Source organism: Anguilla anguilla, chromosome 9 (genome assembly GCF_013347855.1).
Source record: "Anguilla anguilla isolate fAngAng1 chromosome 9, fAngAng1.pri, whole genome shotgun sequence".
In the NCBI taxonomy this organism is placed as follows: domain Eukaryota; kingdom Metazoa; phylum Chordata; class Actinopteri; order Anguilliformes; family Anguillidae; genus Anguilla; species Anguilla anguilla.
The window spans coordinates 10,493,988-10,510,861 of record NC_049209.1 but is presented as its reverse complement, the minus strand read 5'-3'; the positions used below and the strand labels follow the sequence as shown (position 1 = coordinate 10,510,861).

Here is a 16,874-nt window from a genome sequence, read left to right as displayed (position 1 = left end):
AATGAAATAATAATAATAATAATTTGCCTTGCTGTGGTATCTCAATAAATGCCTGGTATACATGAACAAAAATTGTGTCAGTTACACAGGGGCTATGACCAAGCCAGGATATAAAAATGTCCACAGCAAGGTTGAAGTGATTGGATTATTAAAATGCATGCGTCTTTTTGACATTTTTATTTCCCCGGCTATCCAAGGTAAATCCAATAAGCACGCCCATTAGCTGGAGAGTGTCGAATAAAACCGGTTGTGGTAATGACCCATGAAAACTAGGGTGGGCAGAGGGGGCACAGTCACACAATAAATAATGTAACGGATTCGTCCGGGGTGACTCGCATTACTTACAGATGCGCGTGTCCTGCCACATATTCTGTCACCAATTCAGAGAGAGTAAAATAAAGCACCTTCCTTGCGGCAAAACAGCTGTGCCCGGTCCAGGATTTCAGCCCCCTGGGTCAGAGTCCAGCGCTGTGATTGTCGGAACTTGAGGTTGAATGGCTACGCAGAGCGCAGCTCGACGGGTTTTCAGGGCTGAGTTTCACCGTGGGGAGAGGTGGCCGTAGAGGCGATGGGGGGACGAGTGAGCGCCCCCAGCTTGCCCCCCAGCACACCGATGAAGTTCGCTCCCCGCGCACCCCTGCACTGGGCAAACGGGGGAGGATTTTTCCCCCGGCCTGACAGGGCATCCGCATGAATGTTTAATTCTGTTCCCAATTACCAGCCGCCACGCTCTCGAGAAAGGGTGCATAAAAATTCCGGGACCTGTCAGCGATATTCTGAACTGGGACTCCCCCAACACGAATCAGAAATTCATACATAACCCTCTCCTCACACTCACACTCACACCCCAAACCCCCCCCCCACCGCTTTCAGATTTTGAGGATGCTGGGAGGCATGGGGGAGAACTAGAGAGTGGAGGCTGTGGCACGGGCATGGGGACTTCAGGAGAGGAGCATTATGTGAGCAAAGTGTGTACTGAACGGGGAAAAAAGAATAATAATTAGGCTTCATCGCTCTGGTTTGGAATGAAATGCTGGTGAGTGTGGGTATTTTTTCATTTTTAATGTTTTGACATGTTTCTAGTGTATTTACTTTTAATAAGTTGCTGTCAAGAAAATTTTTTTTTACTAAGCAACAGTAAATATGATCTCAACAAAAAATGTTTTCAACATGAAAAAATGCCAAATTACTCACACATTCAAACCCCTGTCTATAAGTCACAAACATTATTGGCTATCCTAGCTCTCACAAATTAATTTTCATACAAAATTCTTTCATGTAACCTGGCCCAGTGTTTTTTCATCTTAACATCTGAAGAGAATGGCCAAGTTACATGAAATTAAGTTAGGAAACATTGGGTAGCATTGCTTTGGAACAAAGCTTGTTTAATTTGTGTGAGCAACGATAGCGAATATTGTTTGTTGTAACATGGCCTTGTAATATTTTGATATCAATGCTTTTAATGGCAGGCCTAGATTTAGCAAGTTTGAATTAATAATGACTTATAGACTTGTATGCGTGGGCAACTTGGCATTTTTGTACACAGAAAATTAGTTTTAGTTTACGTATCATTCATTTTTGTACTGTTTTATGAGTACCTGATAATGATAATGCATCTAAATTTATGAACCATGAGATAATTCTAGAGTGAGACATGCATACACGTACATACAATTATAAGCACATACATTCTAGCTCATGGAAACAGATAGGTAAGGATTCAGTCATTTTTCCTTTACCATTAATCACTAATAAATGAAAGTGTTATCGTTTTAAATGGATAACAGCAAGTGTTTTTAATGGGCTAATGCATACACAATAGACCTACTAATTGTTTGTATGTTGGTAGATGATCTATATGCCTGGTTAACATTCATTCAGTTTTTAGCAATTATTAGTTAGCGAGCAAGCTAGCATCCACATAAAACAAAGATGGCCACCACAAAGTTGTTAAAACATGTTCTATTGTCTGAATCACTTGTGCACTTCCTTATATGTCCATTTTGCCAGGGCATCCAAGTATCCTGCAATTGGCTACCTTAAGCAGATGATTAGATGTTGTTATTGGTGTATACAGTATAGCTGAATGTCCAATGGGGAGAATTGGGACAGGAGCATTTGTGATGACAAAATTGGCAGGAAAAAGCAAAATAACCTGAGTTTGGGGCTTTATTGTGTGGACGTGTGAAGTTATATCTGAATTATTTGTCTCTACATGAGGTCAGAAGTTATGGAAGTTAGTGTTCTTAAAGGCTGATAGTCTGTTCATTGTGGTTATTTATGTAGGAAATCCTCAGAAGTGCTAAACTCTCGGTGCTGTATGGGTCATGCCCTGCCAAGCCGTAACTTGGTGGATGGCGTACCTCCCATCTCAATAAAGCTGTTATCAGCTCACTTATTTCCTGAGATTCTCCGTAGATAGATTCTGCATATCTAGTGTTAGTCTTCTTTCTTCTGTTCGCATACATTGTTTGAAAAGGTGATTGTGATTGCTGCTAAACTCACCAAACTTTGCTTGAAAAAACTTATGCTGAGTACTTGCTCTTGCTTTTAAGTTAAAGTTAAATATGAATGAGAATTTTCAATGTCAGACATAATTTAAGGAATATATTAAAATATATACAAAAAAGACAGATGAGAAGCAGCATGCTTCTGTGAAAACGCATTGTTATATATTATGTATTGTTCATACATTATATTATTGTAGCTTGCAAGAGAGAAAGATCATATACAGTATGTCTTTGAAGTAATTATACGATGAGAATTGCACATGGTATAGTCTGGGTAGTCTTGGGCATAATAACTGTTATTTCTCCTCATCCAAATTGTGCATAAAATATAGAATTAGAGGGTGATGATTATACTTTTCTTGTCTCTGAAGCCTATGCACGCTGGCTCTGCTCCATTTCTTTTGTATTAACAATTCCCTCATGGTACTATTGCCAGACCGATGTTATTTGAAGTAGCATTAGTTTTATTCTGGTAATTTACATTCCTAGAACTCTATAAGTCGACCCAAAAGTGCAAATCAGGACGTACTACCAAAGTGCGGTTTACTTGGGATGGTGTCCTCCGCGTCCGCTTGGCAATCTATTCACAAAGCCTTAATCAGCTCATTAAATCTTCCTCTGTGCTCACAGGAGAGCCTTGTGTTTTGCCCAGAACTTTCCCCAAAGCATAGATGCCTGTGCAGAAATATCTGTGCTGTGCCAAGACTGTGCAGCCATGCATACGCGCATATTTCAATGCAGACAAAAATACCATAAGGTGTGAAATGAGGTTGTTCATTTTGTCCTGGTAAGTCCCCAAAGAGACTGACACATGCAGTCAACAATCATTTGCTACAAAGGGATCATTATGGGAAGAAATGAGGACGAACATTCCATAATGGCAGCCTTGCTATTTGGTGTTGAAGATTTGAAATAATGTTGGATAAAATAATATTTTAACGGTATGCTAATGAATGGTAAGTGCAGCCATTAGTGGGGAGGAAATATTGAAATGGTTTTTTGGGGGTTGTGTTTCATTATTCATGTGCCCTTTTGTAAATGGAAAAACTGCATTGCACATTTTTATTCACTTTTATCATTTTAATGACATTTACAGAGTAATAATATTTATTTATTTATTTATTGAGTGAGTGAGTGAGTGTTGTCATAAAGATCAATTCCAAGACTGATTAGATTTGTGGTAGTACATGAACTTCACGGCTCTTGTCCAGACCATTTATTATCAATACATTACGGTTTCAGCTGGTCCTTCAATTCATTATGGTTCCAATCAATCAAATGAGCACAATTACTCCTGGACACAGCCAAGAAAAATATGTTTTCGTTCAATTTTAAAAGCCAGGTGTTTGTGGTTTCTTTGCTCACTAGTACAGAAACTGCAAAACTGTCTTTGTGAAAATTAAAACTAACACTTGGAAATGTTGATTGAATTCAAGCTTCTCTCTCTTTGTGTGTGTGTGTGTGTGTGTGTGTGCTTCCTTTGTTTAAACATCTTTAAACAGTATTTAGTCATGCCCAACACACGCTGTGTATTTGTGGTTGATTGTAACAGAAGAAAGCATGTATGGACAGTTACATGCCAAAGACATGGAACACGCCTTATTTACTGGGTTACTACGGACAGATTGAACAGCCAGTATGAACAGATACACATTAAACTAACAGCTATTGGATATAAATAGCTAGCATGTATTGTCTTGTAATAGACAGTTGTGAAATCATCATCTCTCTGTTGTATAGTCACTGTGAACTGTTGAACATAGTTTGTGTACAAATAATTTGTTTTCTAATTAATCACATTATCTAATTTATGGCTGGATTTTATCTATGTTGTTGCAAAAGCAATGAATCAAAATTGAATTTAAAACAGGCGTGTCATGATGACTCAGAGGCAGTCTATAGACTGACTATAGCGTTGACAGTAGGAGACCAGACCAGGCCAGAGTCATTTGACATGGGGGGTGGGGGCATGTAGCTCTCTGTTGGTGCAGAGAACAAGCACGCCATACTCTTCTTCCAGCACTGGGCCTGGACTGTTAGTTAGAGTGCAGAGTAAAAAAAAAAACCCTTCATTTCCACAGTGGGAAACACTTCCCTGTTCATTCTTCAGACACACCCACTGGGAGCATGCATGGTCAGTGCACAGTGTGCTTTCCCTCTTAACTTTGAGTGACAGGTTTAAGCAAGTGTCACTTCCCTTTTTTTTCTCTTTCACACAATGTTACGAGAAGTCTCTGAAAGGGATTAAGTATTTTTGGTCAAAAAAAAAAGAAAAATCACTGCCTGAAATGTGTTACTCAGATTCATAGAGGTCCTTCACCAAAAATATACAGAGATTCACAGAAAAAAAAATGGCACTTCACCTGGAAATTATGCAGAGAGAGGAGGGAAATGAGAATGAAAACCATGCTTAAGAACAAGCCTCAAAAATAGTCAATTAACAATACAAAACATTTCCCAAGAGATAAATGAATAACCTAACCCCACCGCAAGATGGGGATGCGTCAAATAAATGAGCATTTCATTATTATATTTGTCTTAAATGCCTTTCAATATTTCGGATGTCATCCAGCAAATGCAGCCATCCATTCCTAGGGAGCCAGCTTTGACTCTTGTTGTACTGGGAAAGAATTGAGGGAGGTTATTACCTGGGTCTCGTCCTGTTTCTCTGCAAGAGAACTCAAGGACAGTGCTGCAGTGCTCTCTGCAGAAGGGCAAGGCTCTGGGCCAGTGTTGTGTCTGAGGTTTAGTAGCTGTCAGGGGGGTTGACAGAAAGGTCAATGCAGGCGAGTATACGGGAGGAATGAAGGCATTAAGTCAGCCATTGAAAGGTCAGGGGTGGGTCTATTCCAAACCTTCAGTGTGCACAGGCATTTTTAGTATGGTCCCAGGTGTTGAAACAGCAACCTGGAACACATTGTGGTTTAATTAAAGGATATAAAAAAGAGTAAATATAAAAGATTTTACAAACTATTTTTACTGCCACTCTTTTTCATTTTCTTTTTTTTCCCACTAGCAAAAATATAAGGTGGACTATTCACCTGCCTAGGCCAGCAAGAAGCATTTGCCAGTATTAAAACTAATTTAGAATATTAGATTACACATTCTTTTTCTCTGATGCTGAGCTGAATCACATGGAAGCACACAAATCACATCATTATTCCCTCCAAAGTTTCTGCTGGTGTTATGGATGAGAGTCATTATAACCCCCAGGACTTTAATTTTTTTTTTACTCAAGTACTTCAGAAATTACGCAAGATTAAAGTAATCTCTCATTCTGTTTTTCTAAGGGCTTTTCATTCCTGCATCTTTTAAAGTAACAAAATCTGTGGTACGACACAGCAACATCTTAATGCTCAGAGGGTTTGGTAGATGTTCGTAACACATTGGATGTTTGGTTACTAAATTTTGCGTACTGGCTTCGCTCAATCAGAAAGCCGCTCCAAACCTGCATACAGTAGATGATGCCCACTTGTGGTAGACATCAAACGAGTCTAAACCCTTCCCTTGGTTTCTCCCTCTACCACCAGGTTGCTCTGTGCCCTGAGTTGTGGAGCCCATGATTTAATGAGTGTGGCTGAGCTTGCCCAGCCATGGAACAGAGGGATTGCAAACCCTACCAGCCGCTTTCCAAGGCCCGGCACGAGATGGAGCTATCCTACACCAGCTCTTCGGAAGACAGCGACGACGGACGGAACCCGCGAAAATCCTACACCTCCCGAGAGACCCTGCCCGACTACGGCCAAGACCTGCGGCTGAACTACAACAGCCACAGCAAGAAGCGCAAAGTCGGAGACGAGCCCACACAAGGTGCAGTACCCGTCTGCTCTTTATGAACTTCAGATGACCCAGCTCCACACTAGGTGCAACACAAGTCAATCGCGTTTAATTAAATGAGTCTCTTCTGTACACAATGCACAACTAAATTACTGCGTGAGTCATTGCCTGACCCTGGTGTCTTCCCCTACAATGAACGGTAGTTTCTGTGTAACACTTGGAAATGAAGTTAGATGGGTTATGCTCACTTAGGTCATTTCCTGTGTTAAAGCCAAAATGGGGCTTATGGTTGGAGGTGATCAGGGGGTCATGGCAGTTCCACAGGTATACTGCGTTCTAATGTCTCTGGTCCTCTTTGGCTGTCTATAGCAGCAAAATAAGATGAGATGGACTATTGATATATGGACATAGAAGCTGGTCAGATTGACTTCGGCATGAGTGCATTATTCCTGCAGTTTTCCTGTAACCATGGCAGTGGATTTCTTGACGAGCCACTTGATGGTAATCCAAATGAAAACACTGCGGCTGAATAAATCAGATAAAATGAGATACCCCTCTGTGAGTGATTTATGAATGCATGTATTAGTGTTCATAGCAATGCTGTCTCAGTAATATTGAACCTATCACCAATAACTTATTTCAAATTATGCTTGACTTGTTTAAGTTTTTTGTAATTTTTTGTTTTTTGAAATGATCATATCTTAAAAGTCTAGTTCATTTAGTTAATTCTGCTGAAGAAATGAAAAAAAATGAGTGATGAACGTAGCTTGCTAGATTATAGCAAGAATATACCTTTAAAACATTTGATATCTTTCACTGGTCATGAAAAATATTCCTTTAAATGAATATGGCAATTGAAGTATTAGCATTGAAGTTATTATTCTACCTCGTGCTCTCACCAGAATGAGGAAACTTTGTAACGTAGAAAAGAAAGCTTATTGGAGAAATGACCCCAGGTGTGATTAGAAGTGAACCAGAAGAATCATTTATTTTGTTAGAAAAGAAAGTGAAATCATTAATGTGTTTATACTGCAGCACAGAGCATTTACTGTGCCCTCCTTTTCCCCTTTGCCACAACATTTAAAAATGGGGATGGAAACTGCACTAACTGCCCCAGGAGTCCCAAAGAATAACTGAATTCACACTTATTTTTGTAAAAGCTGTTTCCACACTTTTGTTTTTTGTTTCAGATTTTTAATTCAATTCCAAAAATATGAAAAAATGAAAACAATGCTAATAAGATGGTTTGTAGTGGGTTTTTTTATTGCTGTACTTATTCATTTATTTTGCTCATTACAAATTGTCTTTTGGTCAGTGGCAAAACAGGAGGTTGTTCAAGTATGACACTCTAGGGAAACTGTATCCTGCAGGTCACCAATCATTAAACTAAACAGTGAAATTTGTGCAAAGGCAAGAAAAGTAATGGTTTAGTGGATGACTCCTGACAGGCACAATCTCTCTAGATTCAATCAACTGAACCTTCCCACTTTAAGGGCATATGCAATTTAGACAAACAAGGCTTAGACCTATATTCACTCAAGATGTATCCATAAATTTTGCTTAAGTAAAACTGTTAATATTTATTCACAGATATATATTGATTGCATTGTGAATGAATTTTGGTGATGGCTATTCTGTGCTGGTGAAGATAAAAACTTGACACACTTGAATTTAATTGAGATTCAAAGTCAAGGACAAATGTTGATTGAATCCCGGCCTGCATCTTTTTTCCTTCCCAATCAATCAACCCAAGCTATATTCTTATGTGGACTGAAATCAGGTAGGTAATGTCTGAAACCTGGCATGAAACCTTCGGTGCCTGGACTTGGGGGCTGGGACCCTTTAAAAGGGAAAGTAAGGGTTTGCCCATTTGATCACTTCACCTGTCTCCAACTTCACAATCTGCATTGTTTTCATTAAATTGATTAAATATAGTAGAACCTTAGACACATAAACACAATTCTAAACTTTGTATATTACTATTATTGTGTGTGTGTGTGTGTGTGTGTGTGTGTGTGTGTGTGAACTTGTAATGCTATCTTAGTGGGAACCAAATGTCCTCACAAGGATAGAAAGATGAGGAAAATGTATCTTTGTGGGGACCTTTTGCTGGTCCCCACAAGGTCAAGAGGCTGTTTTAAGGTTAGGACTTAGGGTTAGGGTTAAGGTTACAATTAGGTTAAGGTTAGGCATGTAGTGGTTGGGGTTAGGGTTAGGGTTAGGGTTAGGGTTAGAGGTTACGGAATGAATGTAGTCAATGGGAAGTCCTCATAAGGATAGCAGTATGGGACTGCGTGTGTGTGTGCGTGTGCATGGACACTCACATGGTTGTAAAATGTGTTGTTGGAAAAAAGGTTTGACATGTGAAGGGCTAATTAATTACAAACCATGCTGAACAATAGAGATTGTCTCTGCTTTCTTAGATATATTGACTATGTGCTTACTGTTGGTCCTCTTGGCATTGCTACTAATTAATTATTCTTAAACTGTATGCAGGTATAAAGCACTAGCGTTTGGAGCAGTGACTGAAATCAAACCTTGCCTGTACCTGCTAGGCACTTACAGTATACAAACTGCAGTGAAGTATGACTTGGATCAAATGTAGCCAGTGTAAACAATGCTGGTCCACAAGGTTCACAGGTCAAACCAAGAAGGTCGGAGAAACACAGAGAAAACAGATGATTGAGACCATTTTTATTTTATTTTTTTTGTATTTCTCTTGGACCAATGTGAGATCAACATCGGACTGAGATGTGAGAGATGGCAATTTCTCTCATATTTTTTTCTTGATTTGACTAATAACAGTGATCACTGTTAAAAATAATAAATACACAGACATAATTTTAAAGAATAAATAATCATTGTATAGGTTAGAATATTTCTTGATTCTAATATATCTGAATATCATATCCATATAAGAAACTAACTTGAATAGTTCTAGTGTATAGTGAATTTAAGTTACATAGACTAAAACAGCTAAGCTTTATTATACGTTTGTGTGGGTGTCTGTTCCTCCAGCAATAAAATCTTGTTTGTCCCTCTGCAGAGTTAAATTCATCGTCCATTATTGCAGCTGCTTGAAGAAACTCCCTCATGCCATTGTTTATTTTAAAAAGCTTACAGTCAAGTCACAGCCTCTACTATCTTATTATTATTATTTACTGTACTAGCACAGTGCACCTTGCAAGAATTGTTACACTTCACTCATATTTTAGTGAAGGGATGTGAGTATTAATAAATATGTAATACATAAATGACGGGTGAAACCTAAGATATTGTGAGGTTTAATTAGCAAAAATAAGTGCATCTTCATTTAATACGTGACGGTCAAGGTCAAATAAAAAAAGAGACAGTCATGGTTGGAATTTGCAAAGTAGGGATGGTTTTTGGGATAGATAATTGACTTACATTTTTTTCTGGTTTATTAAAAAACAAGACTAAATGAGGGGGTCAAAGACTTTCCACTCAGATCAGGTGCAAAAGGGACAAAAAAGCTATGGATATACTCTGTGAATCTTGAGTCATAATGTAAAACGAGCCATTCACATAAGATGAACATTAAGTGTTCTTGTAAAAACCAGTACATTTTTGCTCAAATATCTAAAAACCATACTCACAAATAAACACAAAGCAGCCCAAGATCCATATAATCATTATTATTATATATCTACTGTTTGTATAAGCTGGCCGTGTCTTGTTCTTTTAGTAGTTATGACATTTCTGTTATATTATATTATCCATCCATCTGTCATCCATTATCTATACTGGCTTATCCTGGACAGGGTCATAGGGGGTGCTGGAGCCTGTCCTAGCGTATATTTGGCAAGAGGCAGGAATACACCCTGGGCAGGCCACCAATCTATTGCAGGGAACACACACACACTGATACCTATGGGCAATTTAGAGTTTCCATTTAGCCTACCTGCATGCGTACATGTAGAGAACATGGAAATCCACACAGAAAGGCCTGTATTCAAACCCAATATATTATATTATATTATATTATATTATATTATCAATTGATTTTTTTTTTTGTTTGTTGTTGTTGCCTAGAGCAGCCAAAAGCCTGTGCCTACACTGTAAAATATTTTGGTTCTCTCATTTAAAAATTCTTTAGTATGATTAAAATAGCACTCTTCAGTTCGCACAACTTTCAAGGATCAAGACTCTGTGGATTACAAATTCTAAGCTCCAGTGGCAAGCTTTTTATGTTGTCACACCAACCATATAAAGTTGTTTCACCTCATTGTGTGCTGCCCAGCTAACAAGACTAATAGGTCCAGGATTTTTTTTTTTGGTAGTTTTCTGGACTACATCTTATTACTCAATTCAAATAAAAAACCAAAATGACCGAGTTTATGTAACTCAGACTTTTATACTGGGCCCATGTTAAAAAAAAAAGGTGTACGGTAAAAATAAAATACCAAAATATATTGATCCATTTTCTGTATCAATTACTCTTGGTCTGGTTTGGGGGGGGGGGGGGGTGGCTGGAGCCAATCCCAGCATACATCAGGTGGGGCTGGCCAGAATTTGAGCACATTACCCTCTGGCTGTGTGGCGACAGCACTATTCACTGAACCATTGTGCCATCCTGTGCTGAAAATGTAGTCTTCAAACAGCACTTTTATTATGAGTTTTACAGTAAAATCAAAAGAAGTCTTTCGTATAAAAAATAGAAGAAATGGCTGTTCTCTGATCCCTTAGTACAAGAACATACAGCGGTGAGCAAAATAAGAGAAATGTCAGTTTTCCATAAAACAAAAAACCACCACCCTCTGTTGTTCACCTGATGATCTGTGCTGTTTTGTGACTCTGTGCTATGCATTTTTGTTTCGATATGGCTTCCTCTTTTCATGGATATATCAATGTATCTTAACTGGCCATTGATCATATTATTAATAATAATAATTGATTAATAAAATCCTACTATATTACCTTTTTTCCATGGGATGGCACAGTGGTGCCGTATATAGCGCTATCACCTCACCACCGAGCTCAAATTCCAGCTGGCTCTTACTGATGTACGCTGGGATAGGTCCCAAACCCCGCAGCCTGAACCAGTGCTATACCAGCCTGATGTACCTGCTTTTTTCAGTCTTGCACAGTATGCGTGATTTTTTAATGTGCACTTCATCTCGTTATACACAAAGTCGCAATCAACATAATTAATGACAACGGCGTGACTGCAATAAAAATACTCCCTCTCACTCACTCAGCCCTTATTATGAAGTATGAGTTTGTGATTCATGCAGTTAATGGTTATTGCAATAACCTGTAAACTTAATATTACCTTGATCTTCTTTTAACCTTAACCCCAGCTCTCAAGACATCTCTTTCTCTTTAAGGAATTTTATGGTGAACAAATGTATACATACTAAAGTTACAGGCTTTTGTTTTTGTAAATGTTTAAGTACACAGTCATAAAATGATAATGTGAACTGTGGTACATTTGAAGAAGGCTGCATTTTCTCTTGGTCACAGCATTATACTGTACATGTGGATGCTGGAAGGTTTGCTCTATACTGGCAAACTATGTTTTCTGATCAGGGTATGTTTGGGATAAATCTGCATTGCTCATTTCCATTTCAGTGAAAGCCATCCACTTCAGCATATGAGTCATTCTGTCATTTTAGTCATGTACAGTATGTTTCATTTAAAATAGAGCTGAATTGCACACCACTGTGTGGAATGTACATAAAAGTTTGGATAATGACTGAAAAGCCAGTTAACCTCAATCATAGTTTATTATGCATTCATAAAAACTGACTAGCAAGACTTTTATGTGTAATTAATATGTATCTGTCCATACTCAATCCATAATTTTGCAGTTGCACTGTGCAGTCATTTCAAATAAAGTATTTTGATTTAAATATTATGCATTGGGAGCTTAATGAAGGCGTTTGTATGTTTGCCCCATCAATTCCTGGAAATGAATCAAGGAACAGAAATGTTGTCTGTTTTGTCTCTGAATGCTCAAAATCCTGCCAGAAATGATGAGCTTACCTGGCTTGATCTGAGCAAAAGACAACAGTTTATTGCTTCCATTTATGGCCGTATTCAAATGAAAGTGCAAAAAAAAAAAAAGGCTCTAGTTACCATGGAAACTGCATACGCTGAATAAATAGCATTCGCTTGCTGTGGATTTTTTGACCTTAGCAGATTGACAGCAAAAACGGAATACAAAGCACCGTGTTTCAGTTGACTGGGGGGGATCTTGAGCACTTGTGTCCATTTTCCACAAGTGGTTCCATTTTCTTCCTGTCATTCAGGGGGTCAGAGGTCAAAGAGATATCAACAAGAACTAGTTATGGGTTAACAACACGGTTTCACACTATCACCAGTAGTGGATCAAGAACTGCTGGGATCTGGGATCAGGAAAACGACTTGCGTTACGTGTAATGAAGAGCAAGTGTGTGGAAAGCAGCCTGCAGAACTGCATGGAACTCAGAGTGAGAATTATAGTCTCCGGTCTGATGCAAACAGATCTAAAGCATTAGCTTTTTGTATGAGATATATTCACAGCTCGGCAGCAAATTATATGGTGTATCAAACGGGTTTTTACATGGAAATTTTTCAAGAGATTAGTTCTCACCATGGCAATATTTTGGAAGTGTTACACATTCAATGTTTTTGAATCGATACATTGATCGTCATACTTATGTGTCTGCAATTAATCAGTAGCCTGATGTTAATTGCGATGGAAGGTTACGTGACTGATTATGTGGTATTTATGTTGCACCAACAGCTGTCGCTTCACACATTCGCTGTTTATTTTTGATTTACACCTTGGGGTGTTGTAGCACTTGTGTCAAATGTGTGAAGCTGGACTTTTCCACAATGGGCTGCAGCCATTTGAACTATACATGCATATTTTGTTTTGGATTATCTGGTGCTAATTATTCAACCTGCTTTGGCCACCGGTAGTCCATTCTGCAATGAAAAAAAAAAAAAAAAATCTCCCTACAAATGTTAATGGAAGATTAAGGCAAGCAGGATTGCCACAAGTGCCACAGCAGGATTTAGAGCCAGTTCTCTTTGTGTGTGCTAATTACTGTGGCCAAAGTCTTACAGGCGCATTCCCGATTAAGCTCTCACCAGTCACCATCATAAAGTCAAGGACTTTTTGTCTTTTTTCTTTAAATAGTTGGCCCGTACTGTACATCGCGCTGTCCAAATCAAGGATAGAGGATAAAGAAAACGGCACGTCGAAACGCCAAAACGCGCGCGTCAACAGTCTGAGATTGCGTTCGCGCCCGTTTCGATCCCCGTCGCGTCATCCGAAATCCTTAATTATGACCTGGCGCACAGCCCGCGACGTAAGCTCTCCCGACAGCGGGGGCCGGCCGGGCGCAGGACGATCCCGTCTCTCTCCCTCGCCAGCAGACGTCGGGCGCGGACAGATGGCGCCGGCGACTCTTTAATCGGCGAGAGGGCTCTCTGAGGGCACGGGGCCGGCCCGCCTCACAGCTGGCACGCCCGGGCTCCCGGCGTCGGCATGCGGAGCGGAGCCGCACGCGCGGCAGAACAGCCCGTCTCCGCCCGCCCGCCCGCCCGCCCTCCACCCTCCGCCCTCTACGGAGCTCGTGTTATTTTAGAATTCTTAGAACTGTTTGCCTTGACAAGGATTTTAGTCGTGTGGTGAGACCTGAAGTCGAAAATGTTCGCTTGTTTTAAGTGTTACTTTTTGCTTGACGAGTGAAATTCACTTACCTCGTTAGCAAATCTCGAAATGAGCTAAATTGTCTCACCTCACCTGGCAATCTTATTTAGCAAAAAAAAGGAAGCAGGAATAATTTTAAAGTCTAAATATACAACTAAAATACTTGTTGAAATGGACTTTTATCAGTTTCAACAAGTGTTTTTTGCGGAAACAAAAACACTGTGTCTAAGTGATGAGTGATGTCAGGAGCATTCTGCTTTGCTGTGAGCGTTTTACCTGTGGTAAATGCAAATATTTCAGATATGTGCAGCTTTGCATATGAACTAAGGTTCTGGCACTGAGAAAATGCAGATACGGAACTGGCTGCATTTATTAAACAGCAGTAAACACCACTGCTATCAGTCTAACTGTTTGGAGAGCATGACAGCGATCAAGATTATGGTTGATTATCGTGGGGTGGGCTGAGAGCTGCAGAATTTTTAATGATTGTTTGTTGTTGAGAAACTGTGAAATAGCCTGAGGTTTCATCAAGTGTGTGAGCTGTAATTTGTCCATGCCAGTACTGACAAAATCTGTTTGAGCTCTAGTTTGTTCATACCAGTACCAACAGGGCATTTGAACTGTAGTTTTTCATGTCAGTGTTGACTGTTTGAGCTGTAGTTTGTTCAGTACTGACCATTTCTTATTCTATTTCCAGACCTGTTTCAAGACCTAATGGTTCTCTCTGTTTCTGTTAGGGTTCCAAATCTAAAGTGCATTGCATTGCTCTATGTTACACACACAAATGCACACACACAGGAACATGCCAATGCACACAGTCATATGCATGCACACACACGCGTGCACACACACATGTGTGTACGTACAATTTCAATGCATAATAAACATTTATGTTGAATGGTGAGTAAATGCATACTCATCCCCTAATCATTTCTGTGTTCTCCAGGAACATCACTGGAAGTGATTAGAGATTCTCATTCTCAGGTTTCTGCAGTAGCCCTTGACCTGCGCTGATTTATAGTGAATAGGATGACACATAAAACAATGAGAGGAAACGGATCAAGCATCCTTATTTATTTTTCGCACAGTGATCTTCTGCAAGCTTGGCATTTGGTTTATTTTCTCATCTTGATATTAAATATAAAATGACTTCCAACTCCAATCAGCCTGGAAAATGTCATTTAATACTAATGTAATATATTTTTCTTTATGTTCACAAGCTGGTGCCTGTCAATGGTCATTTCCTGAAGATGAGATTTTTTGCAAATGTCAAGAGCATTACAAAATAAGCTAGCTCATCTCTCTTACCCGGTGCTCAGGTGTAGAGTGCAAGGAATGGAAATTAAATACAATATCCACAAAACAACCAGGCTGAATTGAATGTCTGAATCGAATGGTTCTATTCCAGTGTTTCATATCATTAAACATTAAGGGATCACTGACACTCTAGGAATCCGGAGCGCACAACTCAATGTCCACCTGACCCTCACATTAAACTGCAGCGTGCGTTTTATTCTGACTCTCAGTTGATATAATTGATGTGCTGCTTTGAACTGAATTGGCAAGCTCTTGCTGATACAAGTCCAAGCTCCCCGATGCAATTTAGACGTTTAGCACGCCCTCTATTAAAACAGTGATAGACGGCGCATCGCTGATGGCTGATGAGAATGAATCTAAGGAAATATTCTGTGGCAAACCAGTGTTAACCACAGAGAAAGCAGTTTTTGTGTTTTTAAATGAATGTTTTTGTGGCTTTCATGGTCAGAAGTATCATGGTTATTTTGCTTCTCAAAAGCCACAGAAATGTGCGAAATGAGCTCTCTAAACTCACAATTTGCTCTTAAATGCTCTAAGAGAAAAGTGTAGTTCATTCAGTAACCTTAAAAAAAATTGCAACAGCTGTGAAATACAGATCACCACACAGCCATTAGAGCAGGTAATACAGCATTCGCAAGGCTTTCTTTAAATATAACAGGCTATTTACATATAAATCTGCAATTGATCAGCATCATGCCACTTGCATTTATCATAGGCCTTGAAGTATTGAATTTATGGACTCTTCATATTCGTTCCTGAACATAGAGTGCATGCACACGTTGTCCTTCGTGGTCCCATCTCTTGGCCTCCAGAAAATTGCTCTGGAAGGGCTCAGGCTTTTTAGACATCCCACAATGCATCTCATCTCGAGAGCTGCCAGATGATGAGTCGTCACCCTCGCAGCTGGAGCCTCAGAAGTATTCCTCTTCTTCCCTGATTAATCCCAGCCTTCCCGGGAGAGAGCAAGCTCTCCCCTCATTATTCAGCTTGCTGTTCCCGCACCGTGCTTTTCCCCCTGCTGTGCTTTACCACGATTCCTCACCCAGAGTCCAATAATGGCAACAAAGCTGGGATTTTGCACTCCTAAGCCTGAGCACATTTTCTGGTTCATGGGGGCCACTGCGCTGCTAATTTCTATGAGTGCTAATTGACTCGACCACCAAGGAGAGGGTTAAAAGTGTCCTTAACCCTAGCCTTAATAAACCAATATATACAGTCATTGTCTGATGGGCAGTATTGCAACTTTGTTGTTTTCAAGACAAGAAAAAAGGCTTTTATAATCTCCAACTTAATAATATAGGTTTTATTTCTTCCATTCTTAATGTACGACATAACGTATCAAAATTAATATTTTGATTGCAGAGGGTCTTTAAGTATAACCTTTGCCCTGTTTTCACAAACTCTGGATGCCATCCAGATGGCTCACAATCACACCGCGACAAATTCAAAAAATAAACAATTGCTTAAATTCCTCATTCCGAGTAAAATACCTCATGCATTGCAGGCCAAACGAGGGCCGCTGTCTCTGACAGCTCAGTTAACGCAGATGTCTGAGGAGACGAGGCGCTTGTTAATTACCGTTCATTGGTTTTATGTTACTAGGTGGG

At 39.6% G+C, this 16,874-nt stretch overlaps 1 protein-coding gene across 3 annotated transcripts in view; it reads left to right on the top strand.

Moving 5' to 3' along the window:
• Positions 1-16,874, top strand: part of tenm1 (teneurin transmembrane protein 1) — a 414,402-nt gene that overhangs the window by 238,206 nt on the left and 159,322 nt on the right. For all 3 annotated transcript variants that reach the window (XM_035434568.1, XM_035434569.1, XM_035434567.1), the window contains one exon: positions 6,041-6,320. In XM_035434568.1, coding sequence (XP_035290459.1) covers positions 6,104-6,320 — 217 coding nt within the window. In that variant the 5' untranslated portion in view covers positions 6,041-6,103. The remainder of the gene's footprint in view (positions 1-6,040; positions 6,321-16,874) is intronic.